The 22,237-nt window shown below is 37.1% G+C and overlaps 1 protein-coding gene across 1 annotated transcript; it reads right to left on the reverse strand.

The window, feature by feature from the left end:
* Positions 1–4,425: 4,425 nt before the first annotated feature.
* Positions 4,426–18,575, reverse strand: IGFBP1 (insulin like growth factor binding protein 1). The gene is made up of 4 exons (XM_058182708.1): positions 18,233–18,575; positions 8,467–8,645; positions 6,458–6,586; positions 4,426–4,557 (listed from the first exon to the last, which is right to left on the reverse strand). The coding sequence occupies exons 1-4, from the start codon at positions 18,573–18,575 to the stop codon at positions 4,426–4,428; spliced, it is 783 nt and encodes a 260-aa protein (XP_058038691.1).
* Between the last annotated feature and the right edge of the window lie 3,662 nt (positions 18,576–22,237).

The following is a 22,237-nucleotide window of genomic DNA, read 5'->3' on the forward strand; positions in this document are numbered from 1 at the left end:
AGATTTAGGCATTTTCTAGCAGAGATATAAAGAAATCTGGCATAAGTAGGGATAAGAGAGATATAAATTATTTAAAAGAAATAGACCAAATAAAAGAGGAAGTGGAGTTGCACTATATATAAGAAATAACTACATCTCTACAGAAATAGAGCACAACAATGACGAAAATTATCTTGAATGCATTTGGGTCAATATTAAAGGGAGGGAAAATGATAGTGCCATGGGCATATACTATAGGCCACCCAACCAAACAGAGGAAGTAGATGAACTTTTTGCTAGTCAGCTAACTAAGGTATGTAGGAAGCACATTACAGTAGTAATGGGGGATTTTAACTACCCTGACATCAACTGGGAGACAAACTGTGCACCAAGTGGAAAATCCAACAGGTTCTTAACAAACCTAGCAGACAACTCTGTTTCCCAAAAAGTAGGGAAGGGCACAAAAGGATCAGCCATATTGGACTTAATTCTTACTAACAGAGATGAAATGATAGAAGGTGTTGAAGCTATAGGAATCTTGGGGGCAAGTGATCACGCAATATTGGAATTCAACATTATGCAAACACAAGTAGTAGAACAAAGTCGAACTAGAGTCTTGGACTTCAAGAGAGCTAATTTCAATAAACTCAGAGAGAGCTTGAGAAGGATTCCATGGATGAGAATCTTCAAGGGGAAAACAACTCAGGAAGCTTGGGAAATTTTGAAAAGTGAGATTATAAAAGCCCAGTCTAGCACAATATCAATGAGGAAGAAAAATAATAGATCTCAAAAGAAACCAGCATGGATGCATAAAGAACTATCTGACAAATTGAAAGACAAAAAGGACAAGTATAAAAAGTGGAAAGAGGGGCAAATAACTAAGGCAGAATATCAGCAAATAGCCCGAGCCTGTAAAGATGAAGTGAGGAAAGCTAAGGCTCACAATGCACAAAGGCTAGTGACAAAAGTAAAAAATAACAAAAAAAGCTTCTTCCAACATGTTAAAAACAAGAAAAAAGTCAAGGAAACAATTGGCCCATTGCTGGGAGAAAGTGGCAAGAAGATGATAAGCAACAGGGAGAAAGCAGATCTACTTAACTCATATTTTGCATCTGTCTTTACACAAAAGGAAAAAACAATCCAACCTATCAAAAACAGCACCACAAAAAACAGATTAGGAACACAAGTTAAAATAGGGAAAAAAATGGTAAGTGAACATCTGTCTACCCTAGACGAGTTCAAATCACCAGGATTACACCCCAGGGTTCTGAAGGAACTGGCAGACGAGATCTCAGAACCACTGAACTATATCTTTCAAAGATCCTGGAGCACAGGGGAGCCGCCAGAGGACTGGAAAAGAGCTGATGTAGTTCCCATCTTCAAAAAAGGAAAAAAAACAGATCCAGGAAACTACAGACCTATCAGCCTAACCTCAATACCAGGGAAGATTCTGGAAAAGATAATCAAGCAATGAACCATTGAACACCTAGAAGCAAACAAAGTAATAACCAAAAGCCAACATGGATTTGTCAAAAACAGATCATGCCAGACTAATCTCATTGCATTCTTTGACAAAATGACAAAATTAGTGAACCAGAGGAATGCTGTCAATATAATTTACTTGGACTTCAGCAAAGCATTTGATAAAGTAGACCATAACCTACTACTAGATAAAGTAGAAAATGTAGATTAGACAGCACCACCACCAGATGGATTCGTAACTGGCTGACCATCCGCACTCAACGTGTAGTCCTCAATGGAACTACATCCACATGGAGGGAAGTATGCAGTGGAGTACCCCAAGGCTCTGTTTTAGGCCCAGTACTCTTCAACATCTTCATCAATGACTTGGACGAGGGGATAGATGGGAAACTTATCAAATTTGCAGATGACACCAAGCTGGCAGAATAGCCAACACTCCAGAAGATAGGCTCAAGATACAGAAAGATCTTGACAGACTTGAACATTGGGCGCTATCTAACAAAATGAAATTCAACAGTGAAAAAAGTAAGGTTCTACATTTAGGCCAAAAAAACAAAATGCATAGGTACCGTATATATGGTACCTTGCTCAATAGTAGTACCTGTGAGAGGGATCTTGGAGTCCTAGTGGACAACCATTTAGATATGAGCCAGCAGTGTGCAGCAGCTGCCAAAAAAGCCAACACAATTTTGGGCTGCATAAACAGAGGGATAGAATCAAGATCATGTGAAGTGTTAATACCACTTTATAATGCCTTGGTAAGGCCACACTTGGAATATTGCATTCAGTTTTGGTCGCCACAATGTAAAAAGGATGTTGAGACTCTAGAAAGAGTGCAGAGAAGAGCAACAAAGATGATTAGGGGACTGGAGGCTAAAACATATGAAGAACGGTTGCAGGAACTCGGTATGTCTAGTTTAATGAAAAGAAGGACTAGGGGAGACATGATAGCAGTGTTCCAATATCTCAGGGGTTGCCACAAAGAAGAGGGAGTCAAACTATTCTCCAAAGTACCTGAGGGTAGAACAAGAAGCAATGGGTGGAAACTAATCAAGGAGAGAAGCAACCTAGAACTAAGGAGAAATTTCCTGACAGTTAGAACAATTAATCAGTGGACCAACTTGCCTGCAGAACTTGTAAATGCTCCAACACTGGAAATTGGATAGCCATTTGTCTGCAAATGGTGTAGGGTTTCCTGCCTGGGCAGGGGGTTGGACTAGAAGGTCCTTTCCAACTCTGATATTATTATTATTATTATTTAAGTACTATCTCACTGCATCTGTGTGTTGCCGGAAACACTAATCATTAGTGACTACTGCCATGCAGTGTTAAACCGTGTATGTGACCAAACCTTTCTAGCCACTTCTTTGAAAATTTATAACAAAAAGTTCTGAAGGACAAACTTTGAATGAGGATCAACCAACAAACTGAAGAAAAAGGGATAGGGTTCAAAGAAAAATGTTTAATAAATGTTTAAATAACATGATATAGCTGATTTATGAATGTTTACATCCATCAAACATATATTAAAATTTCTTAATTTTAGTTTAAACTTGTTTGTAAAGGAACTGCATTTATTAAAAACATAGAAGCAAGCTTCCTTTTAAGGTGCATTTGATATTTCTGAAGAACATTTCCTTAATATCATTATTCAGAGTGAGAACTCCTTGATGAAATGAGAAGCAAGGAACAACATAATACATATACACACACTCTTTTAAATAAATGCTTGAACTATGTTATCCTCAAACACTACATTTGCAAATGATGTTAATAATATATTGTATTCTTTAAAAACAGAACACCGCATATTCTTGGAGAAAATATTAAAATGATTTCATACAAAGTTTGAAGTGTTGAAGTATACAGATACATAAATTAATATACAAATAAAGTAAAAATACATGTTGAATAAATAATTCCATAATCTTTTGAACTTCATATTGTGTAGTCCATAATCTTCTCTTTTGTTATCTTAATGGTACTTCTATTGCTTAACTTTTAGGAATATAATAGGATACAATATTAGAATCTCCATCCCACCAGTAATGCAGACCACAGTACTGTAATATCTTGAGACAACTATTCTATCCACTCACAAAAAGACTAGCAATTACCAAAACTATACAGGATGCAGAATGCCCTATTTTTTTATAAAGTATAAAAGAAATACTTCCAGCCCTTCACATATCTTAAAGACGCCAAGATTGAGAAACACTGATGTATATTTAATGTTGATTTCTTTTTTTTTTTTTTTTTTATTCAAAAAGTTTTTATTAGTCAAAAAAGGTTTATACAAATACATATCAGGTATGGTAAATTTTCATTTTTCTTATCTAAAATAAGAATTTTACTCAAATTTTTTAACACATACAACAGCCATAAGGCAAGCAGGTGACACGAAGTAGCTAAGTTTGCAAATTTTAAATACGTAATAAAGAAGAGTCAAGAATAAACAGAATATCGTACAAAAGAGAATAAGGAAAACCAACACAATCCCAAATATCTTTATCACTTCCTAGTTTTGGATCTCAGAACTCTGGGTTCAGCCTGACCCAACTCCAGGGCCGCAACAGCGGCAGCCGCTTCAGCCCCATGATCTATAACCTCCCCTTCTTCAATTCCTGGGTCTAATGTTGATTTCTTATCTGAAAATCCCCTTTCTTGCTAAAATTCTTCTGTTATAAATTTAACCCTCCTTCTAATAAATATTATTAATCGGAACTGTTAGATTCTTGTTCCTTCAATTAGATGTTTTGAGTCTGAACTGTATAGCAGGAAATCTGACAGTATATTTGAATGGAGTCAACCCAGTTGGGATCACTGGAACTTCACAAAAAGCATCTTTAAAAGTAGACTGTTGTCTAACAACATGCTTAAAGGTTAACAGACCCTGATCCTAGAAATGCAAACATTCAGCTTGCAAAAATACAATACACGTTTGTGCAAAAAAAAAAAATTGCATTATTTTTGTGAGCTAATAAATTGTTCACATTCAGGATTGCCCATCATTTCAGGAGACTCAGGAATCCTCTTCCCAGTCTTTGGATATACACACCAGCAACTTGCAGGATTTCCATCAAGTGAAGTTTCACACTAAGGGAATTTTTAAAAGCATATTAAAATAAGTTAAAATGGTTTCTTTTCAGTAGGAACTAGTTTAAATATTAGAGAACAATTTTTATCCAGTTCCTATAAATTTTACTTTTATTTTTTACATTATATATAGTTCAATATTTTTCATCCCTATTGTACTTAATCCAACTATTCCCAGTCTGACATTGAAAATCAGTTGACTTTGTCTAAAAAAGGCAATTCTTTGCTCTGCTATTATTTCTTGGCTGAATTGATACAAGGAAACTTTCCCAAAAGTTTGAAAATAAGAAAGGTATTTCATATAAATGAAGAGTACATATTGACTTTACATTAGATCAGAGGTCTCCAACCTTGGTCCCTTTAAGACTTGTGGACTTCAACTCCCAGAGTTCCTCAGCCAGCTTTGCTGGCTGAAGGACTCTGAGAGTTGAAGTCCACAAGTCTTAAAGGGACCAAGGTTGAAGACCCCTGCACTAGATATTCCACTAGGTCATATACATAGTTATTCAGAAATACATACTGGATTTTGTATGTGGGTGTGCGCGCGCATGTGCACACGCGCACACCAGTGGTGGGTTTCAAAAAAATTTACTACCGGTTCTGTGGGTGTGTCATGGCTTGGTGGGCATGGCTTGGTTGGCATGGCAATGGAAGGATACTGCAAAATCCCCTTTTCCTCCTGATTAGCTGGGACTTGGGAGGCAGAGAATAGATAGGGGCGGGGCCAATCAGAATTTTTTACTACCAGTTCTCCAAACTACTCAAAATTTCCGCTACCGGTTCTCCAGAACTGGTTAGAACCTGCTGAAATCCATCTCTGACACACACACACATGTGCATGTGTGGGGGAAATAAAGGAAATTATCAAGCAAATCTATTTAAAAATATTTTAGCTGAATAATCATGATTATGAGCCTCTGGTGGCTCAGACTGCTAAGACAGTCTGTTATTAACACAGCTGCTTGCAATTACTGCAGGTTCAAGTCCCACCAGGCCCAAGGTTGACTCAGCCTTCCATCCTTTATAAGGTAGGTAAAATGAGGACCCAGATTGTTGGGGGGCAATAAGTTGACTTTGTATATAATATACAAATGGATGAAGACTATTGCTTAACATAGTATAAGCTGCCCTGAGTCTTCGGAGAAGGGCGGGATATAAATGCAAATAAATAAATAATAAATAAATAAATAATAAAAAAATTTAATTGTTCACTGTAATATGTATAAAATTATGCCAGATCTGTATCTTAACTTAGCATTATCATACTATAAATAAATTGCTTTAAAAGTGTATGGGATCATCTACAATTCTGTGAACTTTGTTCCCCCTTCTCCATGAAAAACCAGTGCTTCTTATGGGAGCTTCTCTTCTTCCTTCAGATCTTTTCTCTTAAAACATACAACTGAAATTGTTCCCTCAGAACAAAAAATTTGTTCTACCTCCTCCATTTTATTTTATTTTTCTTACCAAAGTATAAGTAGACATAGCTATCCATAGTCCACTTGTATCTGTTATCATTATAAATGTATTACATCATTTATGAGATTTGTTAGAGATTGAAGATTTCTGCTTTTGAACATGGTTTTGGGGCATCATGAGACCTACGGGTATTTTGTTTCAAAAAAAATGTGATGACCTTAGAATGATATTTAACTCTGAATAGTCTGCTTTTGTTCTATCAAAAAAAAAAAAAAGTTGGGCTTCCATCCTTAAGACACTTAAGAATCACAAGATTTTTATTTCTGAATTAACATTGGGACGGACAGGCTTGACTTCTATCATTTTCAAAGTAAGGGTTTCTGAGCAGGTTTCATTTAATGAAAAAGGTAATAAACCACATCATCCTTCATTAGCTTGGAAATATCATTCCCCATCCCCTACCCACCCACCCCCAAATTACCTGTTTACTATGATAAAATCCATTTTTATTACAGTTGGGTAAATAGAATCTATATAACTGTTCTCCAGTAGTTTGTTGAGCTTTTGCCAACTTATCCAATGCTTTGTACAGTTCTCTTTGACATGGTCCCTGAAAGAATAGTAAGATCATAAACAGTGAAACATTAGAATAAAGGCTGACAAGTCTGTCTTCTATTGCCTTACAAGTAAGAAGGCTATTTCTCTAATGTCTTTCTAGAAAACGACAATGACAGAGCTTTTCCAGAAAACACTGAGTGATGCTCTTATTTTTCCTCTTACTGTTATATTAGTTTATTTGTTTTTCACTTAATGCATTGCTTCTCAAACATTTCCTTCCCAAACTCCCCCTCAGAAAGGTCTTTCTATCCTATGTAGGTAAAATCCCTTAATTCAATTTAAATGCCCCTGTTGTGACTGGGTAATTGGTTTGTTGCCATTATACAAAGAAAATCTCCTTTACATAATTTATATAAAGGCCTTGGAAGAACTGACAATGCAGTTGCTAAAATGTTATTTATTATAATCAATTTATTTCTTGCAACGTCTTAAGTGATTGGATTATAAATGCTTAATTGCTAGTTGTAAACCAGTGTGAGTTTCTGGTAGATTTGACAACATAAAAATAGAATAAATGAATATATGTCCCAGGTATATTCTTAAGAGAAGAATACTTGAAAGCATTTGTTCTTTCTTATAAGTAAATATACATGAGATCAATTGTCCATAATAGCCAGAGCAGAGACAATAGTTGTATCTATAAATATTAGCTCTAAATAGAAAGAAGGATTTTCCTGGTTATAACAGCTATAAACCACTTGCCTCATGAAGAGCTATGTGCTTTTTCATTGGAGGATTAGATAGTCATCTTCCTGAAAGTAGATAATGCATCAAGGGGTGTGCATAAGAGCACAAATGTGCCTACCGTTCCTGTCCTATTGTTCCCTTTCGTTATAACAAATTAACATGGTTGTTGCATACTTTTGCTTATATATATTTTTTTCTTTTATAATGTGTTGATTTTCTTATGTTGATGTTTGTGTATACTGTTGTGATGAAATGAAATAATAATAAAAAAGTAGACAGTTGAACTAGATGACCTTGGAGATTATTTCCAACTGTCTTGATACTATGATTTATGCATATAGTTTTAATAAAAGCAAGATAATTTGTTGGTGAATTCTATGATCATATGGACTGTATATATAATAAAGCCATATGATTCTAATATGTTATTAGACTTGGAAATGACATTTAGGACTTCTGCACGATGAAAAGTTAATATGTCAAGTCATGTATAGTGCAATTATGTTCTGGTGTTCTAATTAACTCATCACTTTTAGACCTTTGGTGCCATCAAGTGGTTCTTCTGAGCATACTCATATCTGCAAACCTTCCTTATATTAAATCTATTTTGCATCCAGTGAGAGCCTTTGCTGATGAAGCAGTTGTTGCTTTGAGCCAGAACACATCCTTTGTCACTAATGAAAAAGACAGTTCCACCAGAATCTTCAGACTTAATCCTGTGAGGGAAATTCCATGCTTTTCAAAACGAATTGCACCCTATTTTCAGAAAAACTTCTAATAAGAAATTGCAGTATCTGTCTCTTTTTCTTTATTTCTTTTCCTTCCCAACACCAGGAAGCAGACTGGAAACCAATGCAGCTCACGAAGCAGTGGTGTTACAGGAGCCATTCTTGGGATCCCCAAACTACCCACACTTCCATACCCTGTATCAACTGTAGCTTCCAAATGTTCAGGTAGCCACATGTAGGGTGCATTATAATAGTCCAGCCATGAGATGACTGTGGACTGAATGTCTGAGCACAAGGAACCCTGATCCAGGAAAGACTGCTACTAGTGCACAATACAAGGTTGTACAAAGACTCTCCTAGCCTCAACTTCCACCTGTTCCTCAATTAATGCTTCCTCCATAGAATGCACAGATCTAAGGTTATTTGAAATTGTTATGTGATGACAGAGAGGTCTTACCTGTTCCCTCCACTTTTTAACTTCAGCAAGTTTCTTTGCTCTCAAACTTTCATAAATGTTATTAGCATCCCATGAGGCAGATTTATCTTGATCAGATGAAAACACCACCTCATAGTTGACCAAGTGATCCGCTGCTATTTCATCACCTTCAGTGGGCATATCTTCTGGTTCTACAGATTCTAAGAGAAGAAATCAAAACAATAGTGTATAGTATGATAGTTCAGCTAGAACATAGCTTTATTGGAAATGAATTAAGGTTGTCAAATAGAAAATTTGTAATGGGCCTATCATCTCTGTGTGTTCATTAATACTATATATCTAGGGAAATATAGCAATTACATTCAATAATAATAATGATAACCACTGTTTTTAGAAGATTGCACAGACTAACTACAAACAACAGCAAGACAAAGTAGCACCAATGGTACATTGGAAGATTTGCAAGAAATATCATTTGTCTGAAAGCAAGAATTGGTGGGACCATAAAATAGAGACAGTAATAAAAAATGAAGATGCTAAAGTGCTCTAGGACTCTGGAATTCATACAGACAGGTATCTGCCACATAACATGCCAGACTTAACAATTGTCAATAAGAAAGACAAAAAAAATCTGGACGGTGGATGTGGCAGCACCTTGAGACAGGAGAAGGGAAGGGAAGGGAAGGGAAGGAATTGGGAGAAGATAATAAATACAAAGATCTGCAAATATAAATAGAATAACTATGGCAAAAGAAAGCAAAAAGAGTACTAAAGTAATAGGTGCCTTGAGTACAAAGTCAAAACAACTGGAACACTACTTGAACATCACTGGCATTGACAAATTCACCATCTATCAATTGCAGATAGCAGCTTTACTTTAAACAGCTTACATCTTTTTAGAGGATACCTCTAACACCACAAAATATCAACATCTGCAGACAATATGGATAACAAAAGGACCTGCCAAGGTCTGTAAAAGACTAAGCCTTAAGAACAAATGCACACAAAGCCAGAATTGGGAAGACAGCAACAGACAGCAATAATACCTCTGCAAAGCTGAAAAAACAGTGACCGCTTGAATAGCAGCTGCAAGAAGATTGTATAAACTGCCTACAAACATTGCACAATAAGGGTGCATTGGACAATCTGCAAGCAATACTATTTATCTACAAGCAAAAACTGAATGGGCTCAGAAAATAAAGAATATAATAGAAAATGAAGCAGCTAAAGTGCTTTTGTATTTTCAAATTTAAACAGAATAGAATAACAGAATAACACTTGTAAGGGACCTTTGTGTTCTAATCCAACCCCCTACTTGAACAGGAGATCCTAACCAAAGGTGAGCTGCTACCGATTCCTACCGGTTCCTACCAGTTCTCCTGAACCAGATGTTAATTTTCTAAGCAGTTGGGAGAACTGGTTGTTGGAAGAAATCTAATCCTGCAAGGAACACAGGAAGGAAAGATTCTAGTGTGCCTATATTTCTAGCCTAATCCTTATCTTAATTGCTACCTCGCTGCTTTAAGTGTTTTCAGTAACTGCCCAGACTTTCTGTAGCTGAGCTTCTCTGGAGTTGTCCATTTCCCCCCCCCCCCCATTTTTTGTGGTACTTTTATTCCTGGGTCTTGAACAGCTATTTACAGAAGGGTTGGCATAGCCATAGAAGAAATGGCTGAGAGGCAGGATGCAAGCTTGGCATTCTGTCTGATTTTTTTACTGCCTTTCTGAGGGCATGTGATTTTTTTCTTAAATCTGGATGGTTACTTTAGGATATTTTGTGAGGTGAGTGAAACCAGCTGGTATCTTTAAATCGTGCAAATGGATCTAATGATTGATTCACTTGGGTGCTTCACAGAGCACAGGAGTCTCTTGTCTATGAGGATTCTTCAGTCATCCAAGTCATGACTGTCCCAAAGATGCTTTTTTCAAGAGGCAATTGGACTTTCTTGGTTTCCAGAAAGTCCACTTGCCTCTTGAAAAAGCACCTTGGGGCAGGTGTCTCTTGCATTGCTTCAGAGTGAGCAAGCCACATGATTGCTCACTGATAATAAGTGGATCCTCTTTCCAATTTGTTATAGTTTTCTCTCATGATAATATGGCATAGTAACATGGCACCAATTGTAGAAAGTTAGTACCCACCACTCACCTAGAAGAATGAAATATTTTGAGAAATATTAAAAAGGAAGAATGAAAAATGAATGAAAAAATGGAGAAACACGTTTTCTTAGAGGGAGAAAGCAGTCCCCACCTTCCTTAATAGCCCACAGCAAATGTCAGCACTTAAGAGATAAAGGGATAGATAGCTATATTCATAGGCAAAAATTCCCTGCAGCAAGGTCTGAACAAAGGCAGAATGGGATTAGCTGTTCAAGATGTTAATTTGTTAATTTGTCTCTTTAGCTCAGCATTTTGTATCCCAAATATGCCCACTCACTTTCTGGAGAGTTTAAATGATCTCTGTGCTAAAAGGTTTCCTTTATGAGCAAGAGTAATGTGGCTGCTGATAGTTATCCTTGTATTTTAACTATTTTAATTCCTCAATGAGTTCTGGCAACCCGCCTGATTTATAACTCTGGGTTGCAGGTATTGCTGAGGAAAAGGAAGATATTCAGACAGAATGATTTAGGTTTCCATTACAACTGTGACTCATTTATCTTCAGTTGCATTCCCACATTTCTAATCTAATGACTGGTATTTAGGGCAGGTTTTTGCAAGCAAAGAAGCTTTTTGTATTTTTGTATAGGTAATCCTTGATTTAACAACAGTTCATTTAGTGACCATTGAAAGTTATAAGGGCACTGAAAACCCTATACCATTTCAGATAGATGGCTATCTAGTCTTTTCTTAAAAACCTCCAGTGATGATGCACCTACAACTTCTGAAGGCAAGCTATTCCACTGGTTAATTGTCCTCACTGTTACGAAGTTTAATTCCATGTTGCTTTTCTCCCCGATTAGTTTCCATCCATTTTTCTTATCCTGTTCTTGTTATGGAAAATAAGTTGACTCCTTCTTCTTTGTGGCAGCTTCACAAATACTGGAGTACTGCTATCATGTCATTCTTCTTTTCTCTAGCCATATCCAATTCCTGCAACCATTCTTCGTATGTTTTTGTCCCCAGGCACTTAATCATCTTAATTGCTCTTCTTTGCATTTTTTCCAAAGTCTCAGCATCTTTTTTGTAATGTGGTAACCAAAACTAGATGCAGTATTCCAGTTGTGTATTCCAGGTATTATCCCCTGAAATTTAGGATTTTAAGGATTTTAAGCAGGGGTGAAATGCTCCCAGTTCAGACCGGCTCACCTGATCTAGTAGCGGATTGCGGCTGTTGGTTCAGAGAACCGGTAGCAAAAATCTCTGCCCCTGCCCCCTGCCCCTGCTGAGCCGTGCCATCATCAGAGGTTTGGGTTTTTTTACTTTTAAAAGCATCTTTTCTTCAGCCAAAAAAATGTCTTTAAAAGTTAAAAAAAAAGCCTTTGATGATCCCGTAACTCAGCTGGGATCGTCAGAATCCTTTAAACTCTTTTTTTTAACAACCTCTTTGGCCGAAGAGGTTGTAAAAAAAAAGTTTTAAAAGGCTCCTCTGGTGATCCCAGCTGAGTTCCTCATCACCAGAACTTAAAAAAATATGTTTTCTACAAACTCTTCAGCCGAAGAGCTTGTTAAAACAATTATTTTAAGAGGTTCTGGGCTGCCATGAGGTAACTTCAGCTGGGATCGTCAGAGGAGCCTTTTAAAATCTTTTTTTCCTCTGCGATCCCAGATGAGTTGCTTCATCACAGGCTTTTAAAATCATTTTTAACAACATTTTAGAACAGGTCCCACCCATGCCTACCCAATTGCCCCCTCCTCACTTACTTAATTACTGCTCCTTTCGGCTGGCAAAGCCATGCTTTACATCAGTTGCATCAACTAGCAACTGAATCTGCCTGCCTGGAATCCATCTCCTCAGTCAGCAACTGAATCTGCCTGCTTTGCTGACTGAGGAACTCTGGGAATTGAAGTCCACAAACTTTAAAGTTACTAAGGTTGGAGACCCCTGATCTAAAAAATATAAATAAAATAAAATAATAAAATAAAATATTTGTGCAGTTTTCTGAGATTTGGTGTGTTTCTGTAGTGTTTCACTCTAACTACCCAAGCATACAAAATCTCACAAAGCTGTATGTGGCATTTTGTGAATGTGTGTGAGTCAGTTGTGTTGTGTTGTGTTGTGTGTGTGTAAAGTATGAAAGTTGGTTTTTGATACCTCTTATTGTTTTGTATACTTTGTTTATTATTTTTATTATTTATTATTATTGCCCACGCCCACCCAGTCATCTGCCCATCAAGCCATGCCACCAATTAAGCCATGTCCACAGAACCGGTAGGGAAAATTTTTAGATTTCATCCCTGATTTTAAGGATTTAAAAACCTTTGGTTTTTCCTGCCAAAGTGTAAAACCTTGTTTTTCTCCCTATTAAATTCCATGTTGTTGGATCTAGCCCATTGTTCAAGTCTGTCAAGATCTTTTTAAATCCTGAGTTTCTATTCTAGGGTGTTAGCTATTCCTGCCAGCTTAGTGTCATCTGCAAATTTGATGAGTTCCTCTTTTACTTCCTCATCTAAGTCGTTTATGAAACTATTGAAGAGTACTGGGCCTAAGATGGAACCTTGCGGTACCCCACTGCTTACTTTCTTCCATACATATGTGGTACCATTAAGGACTACTCATTGAGTACAGATTGTCAGCCAGTTACAAATCCATCTGGTGATGGTGCTGTCTGTCCTACATTTTTCTATTTTACTGAGAAGTAGGTTGTGGTCTACTTTGTCAAATGCCTTGTCAAAGTCTAAGTATACCAGTACTATGGCCACAGCATTTCTCTGGTCTACTAATTTAGTCACTTTGTCAAAGAATGAAATAAAATATTTGTGCAGTTTTCTGAGATTTGGTGTGTTTCTGTAGTGTTTCACTCTAACTACCCAAGCATACAAAATCTCACAAAGCTGTATGTGGCATTTTGTGAATGTGTGTGAGTCAGTTGTGTTGTGTTGTGTTGTGTGTGTGTAAAGTATGAAAGTTGGTTTTTGATACCTCTTATTGTTTTGTATACTTTGTTTATTATTTTTATTATTTATTATTATTGCCCACGCCCACCCAGTCATCTGCCCACCAAGCCATGCCACCAATTAAGCCATGTCCACAGAACCGGTAGGGAAAATTTTTAGATTTCATCCCTGATTTTAAGGATTTAAAAACCTTTGGTTTTTCCTGCCAAAGTGTAAAACCTTGTTTTTCTCCCTATTAAATTCCATGTTGTTGGATCTAGCCCATTGTTCAAGTCTGTCAAGATCTTTTTAAATCCTGAGTTTCTATTCTAGGGTGTTAGCTATTCCTGCCAGCTTAGTGTCATCTGCAAATTTGATGAGTTCCTCTTTTACTTCCTCATCTAAGTCGTTTATGAAACTATTGAAGAGTACTGGGCCTAAGATGGAACCTTGCGGTACCCCACTGCTTACTTTCTTCCATACATATGTGGTACCATTAAGGACTACTCATTGAGTACAGATTGTCAGCCAGTTACAAATCCATCTGGTGATGGTGCTGTCTGTCCTACATTTTTCTATTTTACTGAGAAGTAGGTTGTGGTCTACTTTGTCAAATGCCTTGTCAAAGTCTAAGTATACCAGTACTATGGCCACAGCATTTCTCTGGTCTACTAATTTAGTCACTTTGTCAAAGAATGAAACAAGATTAGTTTGGCATGATCTGTTTTTAGCAAACCTTTGCTGGCTACTAATTTATTTGTTTCTAGATGTTCCCAGATCTGTTTTTTAATTATTTTTTTCAGTATCTTCCCAGGTATTGATATTAGACAGATTGGCCTATGGTTTCCTGGATCTGGGTTGGTTTTTTGTTTTTGTTTTCAAGATGAGAACCACATCAACTCTTTTCCATCTTCTGGTATTTCTCCGGTACGTCAGTATTTTTATAGATATGGTACAATGGTTCTGAGATAACATCTGACAGTTCCTTCAGAACTCTGAGATATAATCCATTAGGTCCCAGTGATGTATATTCATCAAGATCTGATAAATGTTGTCTTACCATTTTCTTGCTTATTTTAATTTTTATTTCTAGTCTGTCTTAAGTTTTTAGTAGATTGGGCTATACTTTCTTTTTGCATGAAGATGCATACAAAGAATGAGTTAAGCAACTCTGCTTTCTCTCTACAGCCTGCTACTTCCTTGCCATCTTCTCTCTTCAGTGAACCGATTATTTCCTTGACTTTCTTCTTGTTATTTATCTTGTTATTTAAACAAAGAGGCACCTACCGCATATACTCCAATTTATCAACTGTCAATAAGAAAGAGTCTGGATAGTGGATGTGGCAGTACCTGAAGACAGCAGAAGAGAAATTGGAGAAAATCATAAAAAACAAAGTCCTTCAAACAGAAATAGAATAACCCTGGCAAAAGAAAGCATAGGTAGCACCAATAATCATAGTGCCTTGGGCACAATCCCAAAACAATTGGAACACCACTTGAACATCACTATTGACAAAAATCACCATTTGTCAAGGATAAAAGGCAGCTTCACTTAGAGCAGTTTATATCCAGTAATGATACCTTTAATACCATTAAATATCAACATCACCCTTTTCCAGGTCCTTGGGGAAGACTTGATAGGGGTATAAAATTCCCAAACCTGTATAACATCTGACTGTGCAATGAACCATAACAATAATTGACAATTGTCACTAAGAAAGACCAAAAAAAAAAGTCTGGATAGTAGATGTGGCAGTTCCTGGAAACAGCAGAATGAAAGAGAAAAAGCTAGAAAAGATAACAGAATATGAAGACCTGCAAATAGAAATATAATGACTGTGCAAAAGAAACCAAAGGTAGTACCAATACTGATAGATGCAATCCCAAAACATCTAGTGGACCACTTGAATATCATTGACAAAATCATCATCTGTGAGTCGCAAAAGACTATTTTATTTGGAAGAAATTACATCCTGTGATAATATCTTTAACACTATCAAATAACCCGGTGCAAATTCAAATGCAATAAAACATCTGGTCCTTGGGAAAGCTTTAGTAGGTGGATAAAAATGTCAAATTCATTCTAAACAGCTGATTGATTGCCAACCAGCCATTGTATATTTAAACCTGTAGGCTGCTCAAGACTTAAAGCTTCCAGGCAACTCACTACAGTTAAGCAGACATTACAATAGAAAGAGTAAAACAGAAATTCTTAACAAAATGCCTGCAGGAATCAGGATGGGTGCAAACACCTCCCCTAGTGCCTGGCAGATTTATTTATTTTATTATTTATTATTAACTTTAATTTTACTGTAATTTTAAGAGATTATTTTCATTTAAAAAAACAAGCAATGAGAATTCAGTGTGTAGCATAACATTTCAGCGTTTTCAAAAATGCCTTTGGCTCCCAAATGTTTCCTCATAGATATTCATAGAGAAACACAGGAGTGACTCTAGCCCAGTGGCTAGTTTGGAAGTGTTCTTATCTACTCAGCAAAAACAAATCAAAGGTCAGCTGAGATGAAAACATCCTAAGAAATAAAAAGAGGTGGTATAGAATAACTTAAGTTTGATTTTGAGTGTTTGGCTATTTTTTTTTTTTTTTTGCATTTATACCCCGCCCTTCTCCGAAGACTCAGGGCGGTTTACACTATGTTAAGCAATAGTCTTCATCCATTTGTATATTATGTACAAAGTCAACTTATTGCCCCCAACAATCTGGGTCCTCATTTTACCTACCTTATAAAGGATGGAAGGCTGAGTCAACCTTGGGCCTGGTGGGACTTGAACCTGCAGTAATTGCAAGCAGCTGTGTTAATAACAGACTGTCTTAGCAGTCTGAGCCACCAGAGGCCCTTATTTTGTGACAGGCTATGCCCACTAAGTCAGCCATTTTGTCATTGCCAATCCCATCCCCATGGAAGATTTTTTTATGTTCACAGAACAACCCACAACATGTAATAGCCTTTTTTTTGAGAGAGAGAGAAAGCTGTCATAACATACTCTAAAAATCCAGATGTCCCATGTGTAAAAATGTTAGAGATTCCTAGACTGAATTAATTTTCTTTTATCTTTCATGTTTTCTTAAAAAATTTAGCTTTATACTGTTAAATCAGTGCATTTGCAATGCCAAGCATTGACATTCTAGAAGATGAAGACTATAAATTCCTGAAATAGACAACCAGCCATTGAAATTTTTGGTAATTTTCCAAGAACATCTAGAGGTCAACAGAATGCAGTGGTCTGGCCCACCTAGGGAAGTTTTACATATCAGAGAATTTTCTGCATACGTTTTCAACAACTAGGCATCAAGCATTTTGTACATTTTACTGTGAAACATTTCTCTTGTGACTATCCAATATCAGAATATCATAGATTGGTTCAAGGCAAAATGAGAGAGTTCCTGAATTTGGATGCTCAGTGCCCTTTAGCCAATTTCTCTCCTCCTGTCCTAATCTATCTCACAGCACTGCTGTGAGAGCAAATGAGAGGCTTGTTGCGGGAAGAAGCTCATTAAAGAATTAAAATATCACAGTTAAATATAATGAAAAGTCTGTACAAGGGATGTAGTTATAAACTTTGTTTTTCTCGTCACAATATATGGGTTACGTTGATCCTGAAATTGATTTATTTGGTGTTCATGCAAGCTGCTTTTCAAAATACTACCATCTGATTTTTTTTAATAGAAGGTTCAGCATTTTCTTAAAAAATGCAAACAGAAATGGTTTTTAAGAATTGAAAGAGTTGAAGGAAAGCTTCTAGTAACTGCAAGAAAAAAAATGCTCCTTTCCTTGTTTCAGTTTGCTGAAAATTCAGTTTGGGCATGATCTCTTTAACAATGTCAATAGTTAAATGCGTTGATGAGGACTGAAAATACAACATGCATGTAACAAGTAATACAGAAGCCAAGGGACTAAAGGTACAGTATCTTACTCCTATCTGAAAGCAGACTTGATCAAATCAAAATCAAATCTTTATTGTTAGTGCACAACATATGTACTTGATGACAGTTATGGGTTTCTACTATTTAATCTGTAAATCAAAATCAATGAAACTTTAATAAATAAATTTTCAATCATTGTACATGAGACCATAAATAATTAAGAGGGAGATCAATGTGTTGAAGCATTTTACAAAAATATTATTCCATTTCTATTTAGTTTAACAGTACTAACATTTCCCTATGTAAGGGAGATAGGTAGTTTCTAAATTTGATAGGTAACAAACAAACAAATGATCTTGTCTTAAAACAAAACATGCATGCACAAATACTTTCTACTCAAAACTTTAAGAAGTTGTTGCCTCCTCCCATCATTGGGAGACAGATAACAAAGCAACCCCCCAGCTTTTTAAAGTTTTCTCATAGCTATGACTGTCAACCTCATCCTATTATCTTTCTTGGTCCTCTACTCAAACTAGAAAACTGTACTTTTGATTTTAAGAATAATCTTATTTTGAAAATGCCATTGTCTAATTCTTATAGTCTTTGAACCAGTTCTTCAGTATCAGATATTGGATGGCAAGTTCTGAACTGTGTTTTCTTACCTAGTGTTTTTGTCTCTATTTCCCAATCTTTGTTTTTGAACCCACCCCATAAGCTAAGTTAGGTAGATCATCTCTCAATTTCAGCCATGCTGAAACATTTCAATCTTTGCACAAGATCACTCTAATCACTGTCATTTTCTCTGCCAGTCATCAGCCTCAACCAGCATTCTGAGTATTAGCAAAAAGAGATACAGAAAGATATGATTCTTACCTGCAGTTTCTGCCCTTTCAGCAATGGGGAGGCAAGTACCTTGCCCCTGAGTGAGAACATAAAGAGGTCGAGCTTGATTTATCTGTACCTGGCAACTAAGCCCCTGGCTACACCTTGCTGTGTATATTCCACATGGCTCCCCCAGCTGAAGGGCACAACTATGACAGCAACTGCAGCCTGGTTGGCGGGATGTTTCTGGGCAGCTGGCGGATACTGGTGGGCACAGCCTGAGCTTTTCTTCAGTACAAGGGGCACAATGCATTAAATGGAGAGAAGCACCCAAACTGAAGCCAGGCCCAAGAAATAAGAGCAGCAGCCGACAGCTGAAGCCTGGGTAAGTCATGGCACGTTAGAAGGCTTGTGAAGCAGAGTCTGCTGCTATTAGAGAGAGAAGGAAACACTATTTAGCTTTCCCATGCAGCTAGTCCTGAATTCTCCACAGTGGGCCATTTATACATTTTCTTGAGAGTCTGTCAATCTTTAAACCTAAGTTAACTATTATTTGAAGAGGAGGGACATAAAAATAGAGTTTGATTGGTAGTTTGTATCCCATCCCCCTTATTTAATTATTTTCCCCTTTTATTAAGTGTTGCAATAATTCATCACTATTCCATTCATTCTTAACCTTTTCAAGACAATATAAACATGTCTATAGAAAAGGGATGGCCTTTCCATTCTTATTTTTGCCCTTTTGCCTAGGGAAGAAGAGGATTAAAGGGAGGGGTAGGAAGGATAAATATTTCCCACTCTCTCATCCCAAAACATCAAGTGATGACTTCATATTTGCATGAGAAGGGATGTAACAATCTCTTGTTTAATTTCTGTCATGTGGCCGGGGGTTATTAGAACAGTGATGTACCAAGAGAGGCCCCTGAAGGGTCATCAAAACTCTTTAGATCCAGTAACCTCTAAACATAGCACGTAGGAGCTAATGTCAATTTGTGTGCTAGCAAGAATTGTTTGGTATAATTTCTGGGGAGGTACTTGTCCTCAGACAGAGCTTAATGTGAGCACCTGATTCACTGGGGATGGGAAGGGGTTGGATACATATCTAATCATCAGGAAAAGAAAATCCCAATTATTCAACCCTTCATGGCAATCAACAGTCTCACATTTCGGAATGAATATACAAAACCTGCATCCTAACACACCTATCCTTAGTAAATGTCAAGGAGACTTAATTATAATTAAGAGAGTAAAGCTACAAAAGAGAAAAGAGAGAGTGCCTGCGAGGATCCAAAGAAGTACCGAAGCAATAAAACATGATTTTTAAAAAAGGAGGAGGGCAAGAGATGGAAAATGTTACAGCTGTGGAAGAAGCATTAATTATTACAAACATGAGAAAATTAGCAATCTTTTAAAATCTGGCAGTATAAAATATTGAAAGTATTAAGTTAATAGTTGCAGCTTTAATTCAGTATTGGGAATGGTGTACAGACTGCTATCAGCCTATCACGTAATAGATTAGACCAGCATTTCTCAACTTGGGCAACTTTAAGATGTGTGGACTTTAATTCTCCGAATTTCCTAGTCAGAATCTGCGAGTTGAAGTTCACATAAAGAAAGAATACAGAGAAGAACAACAAAGATGATAAGGAGTTTAGATGCCAAACTGTACAATGAATAGTTGTGGAACTAGGTATGTGCAGTCTAACAAAGATAAGAAATAAGGATAACATGATAGCAGTCTTTCAATACTTGAAGGGTTGTCACAGAGAATAGATTGACCTATTCTCCAAAGCATCTGAGAGCAGGGCAAAAAGTAATGGGTTGAAGATCATTAAAGAGAGATTCAACCTAGAATTAAGGAGAAATTCCCTGATAATGAGAACAATTATTCACTGAAAAAGTTTGCCTTCAAAGTTGTGGGCGTTCCATCACGGGATGTATTTAAAAAAAGATTGGATAGCCATTTATTTGGAATGGTATAGGGTCTCCTGCTCCCACAGGGGTTCGACTAGAACAGGGGTGTCAAATTCAATTTCATTTCATCAGAGTTGTGTTTGACCTTGGGGATGTGTGTGTGGACGTGGCCAGGTGGGCATGGCCGGCTCGATGTCACTCATGTTGGGAGCATCTGTGATGCCCAAATACTAAGGCATGACTTCCCTCAGATCATCTCTCACTTTCATTATAATCTCCTTCCTTCCTTCCTTCCTTCCTTCCTTCCTTCCTTCCTTCCTTCCTTCCTTCCTTCCTTCCTCCCTCCCTCCCTCCCTCTCTCCCTCCTTCCTTCTTCCCTCCCTCCCTCCCTCCCTCCCTCCTTCCTTCCTTCCTTCCTTCACTCCATAGGATAGGCTTAAGATACAGAAGGATCTTGACAGACTTGAACATTGGGCGCTATCTAACAAAATGAAATTCAATGGTGAAAAAATTAAGGTTCTACATTTAGGCAAGAGAAACAAAATGCACAGGTACAGTATATGTGGTACCTTTCTCAATAGTAGTAACTGTGAGAGGGATCTTGGAGTCCTAGTGGACAACCATTTAGATATAAGCCAGCAGTGTGCAGCAGCTGCCAAAAAAGCCAACACAGTTTTAGGCTGCATAAACAGAGGGATAGAATCAAGATCACGTGAAGTGTTAATGCCACTTCATAATGCCTTGGTAAAGTATATTCCACACTTGGAATATTTCATTCAGTTTTGGTCACCACAATGTAAAAAAGATGTGAAAAAAGTGCAGAGAAAAAGTGCAGATTAGGGGATTGGAGGCTAAAACATATGAAGAACGGTTGCAGGAACTGAACATGACTAGTTTGATGAAAAGAAGGAATGGGGGAGACATGATAGCAGTGTTCCAATATCTCAGGGGCTGCCACAAAGAAGAGGGAGTCAAACTATTCTCCAAACACCTGAGGGTAGGACAAGATGCAACAGGTGGAAACTAATCAAGGAGAGAAGCAATTTAGAACTAAGGAGAAATTTCCTGGCAGTCAGAACAATTAATCAGTGGAACAACTTGCCTCCAGAAGTTGTGAATGCTCCAACACTGGAAGTTTTTAAGAAGATGTTGTATAGCCATTTGTCTGAAGTGGTGTAGGCAGTAGTAGGCTTCAATTTCGGCCGCTACTGCTTCACTCCTGGGCGCTCACATGCTCGCATGCATGCGGAGAGACGTCCGGGTAGGTGGGCAGAGCTACCTGATCCGGGGTGAACCAGTAGCAACTCACCACTGGGTGTAGGGTTTGCTGCCTAAGTAAGGGATTGGACTAGTAGACCTCCAAGACCTCCCTTCCAACGCTGATTATTATTATATTATATTATATTATATTATATTATATTATATTATATTATATTATATTATATTATATTAATTATATTATATTATTCCTTCTTCTTTTTTCTTCCCTCTTTCTTTATTTTTCCTTCATTGCTCTCTTCTCATCTTCCCATTTTTTTCTTTGTCTTTCCTCTTTCCTTTTCTCCTTTCCTGTCTCTTCTTGCATGTTCAAATGCAAAAGGAGAAACTTTTCTCCTTTTGTTTTGCTTTTAGTTTGTTTTGATAGTCCTCTGCCAGTGAAAACGGAGCACCCCATGGGCCGGATCCGGCCCGCAGGCCTTGAGTTTGACACCCCAGGACTAGAAGATCTCCAAGGTCCTTTCCAATCCTGCTATTTTACATTTTACATTCTAATATTTCTAGAAATATTTTATTATTGAATTATTTGATTGGGTTTATATGATGGGCTAACATAATAATATAATCTGCAAGGCATATTATTAAATTTGCACAAATCTGTTGTACTTAAAATTAACTCCTGCTGACTTTACTAGGGTAGATTTCAAAGTATTTTAATATTGCAGCCTTAATTTTGTTTTATCCTATATTGAGTTTTCTTACCTAGCATCCAGCCAGAAAGTTTTTTTTAAAAAATTAGCTTTTTGCCATAAATGTTTCCTTTATTAATAACAACATTTAAGAATGGAATGATATCTACAGCATGCTAGTTTTGAAAATATTGGGAGATCAGACCAACCAAAATGGGGCATAGATTAGTATGGT

Source organism: Ahaetulla prasina, chromosome 4, assembly GCF_028640845.1.
Source record: "Ahaetulla prasina isolate Xishuangbanna chromosome 4, ASM2864084v1, whole genome shotgun sequence".
NCBI lineage: Eukaryota > Metazoa > Chordata > Lepidosauria > Squamata > Colubridae > Ahaetulla > Ahaetulla prasina.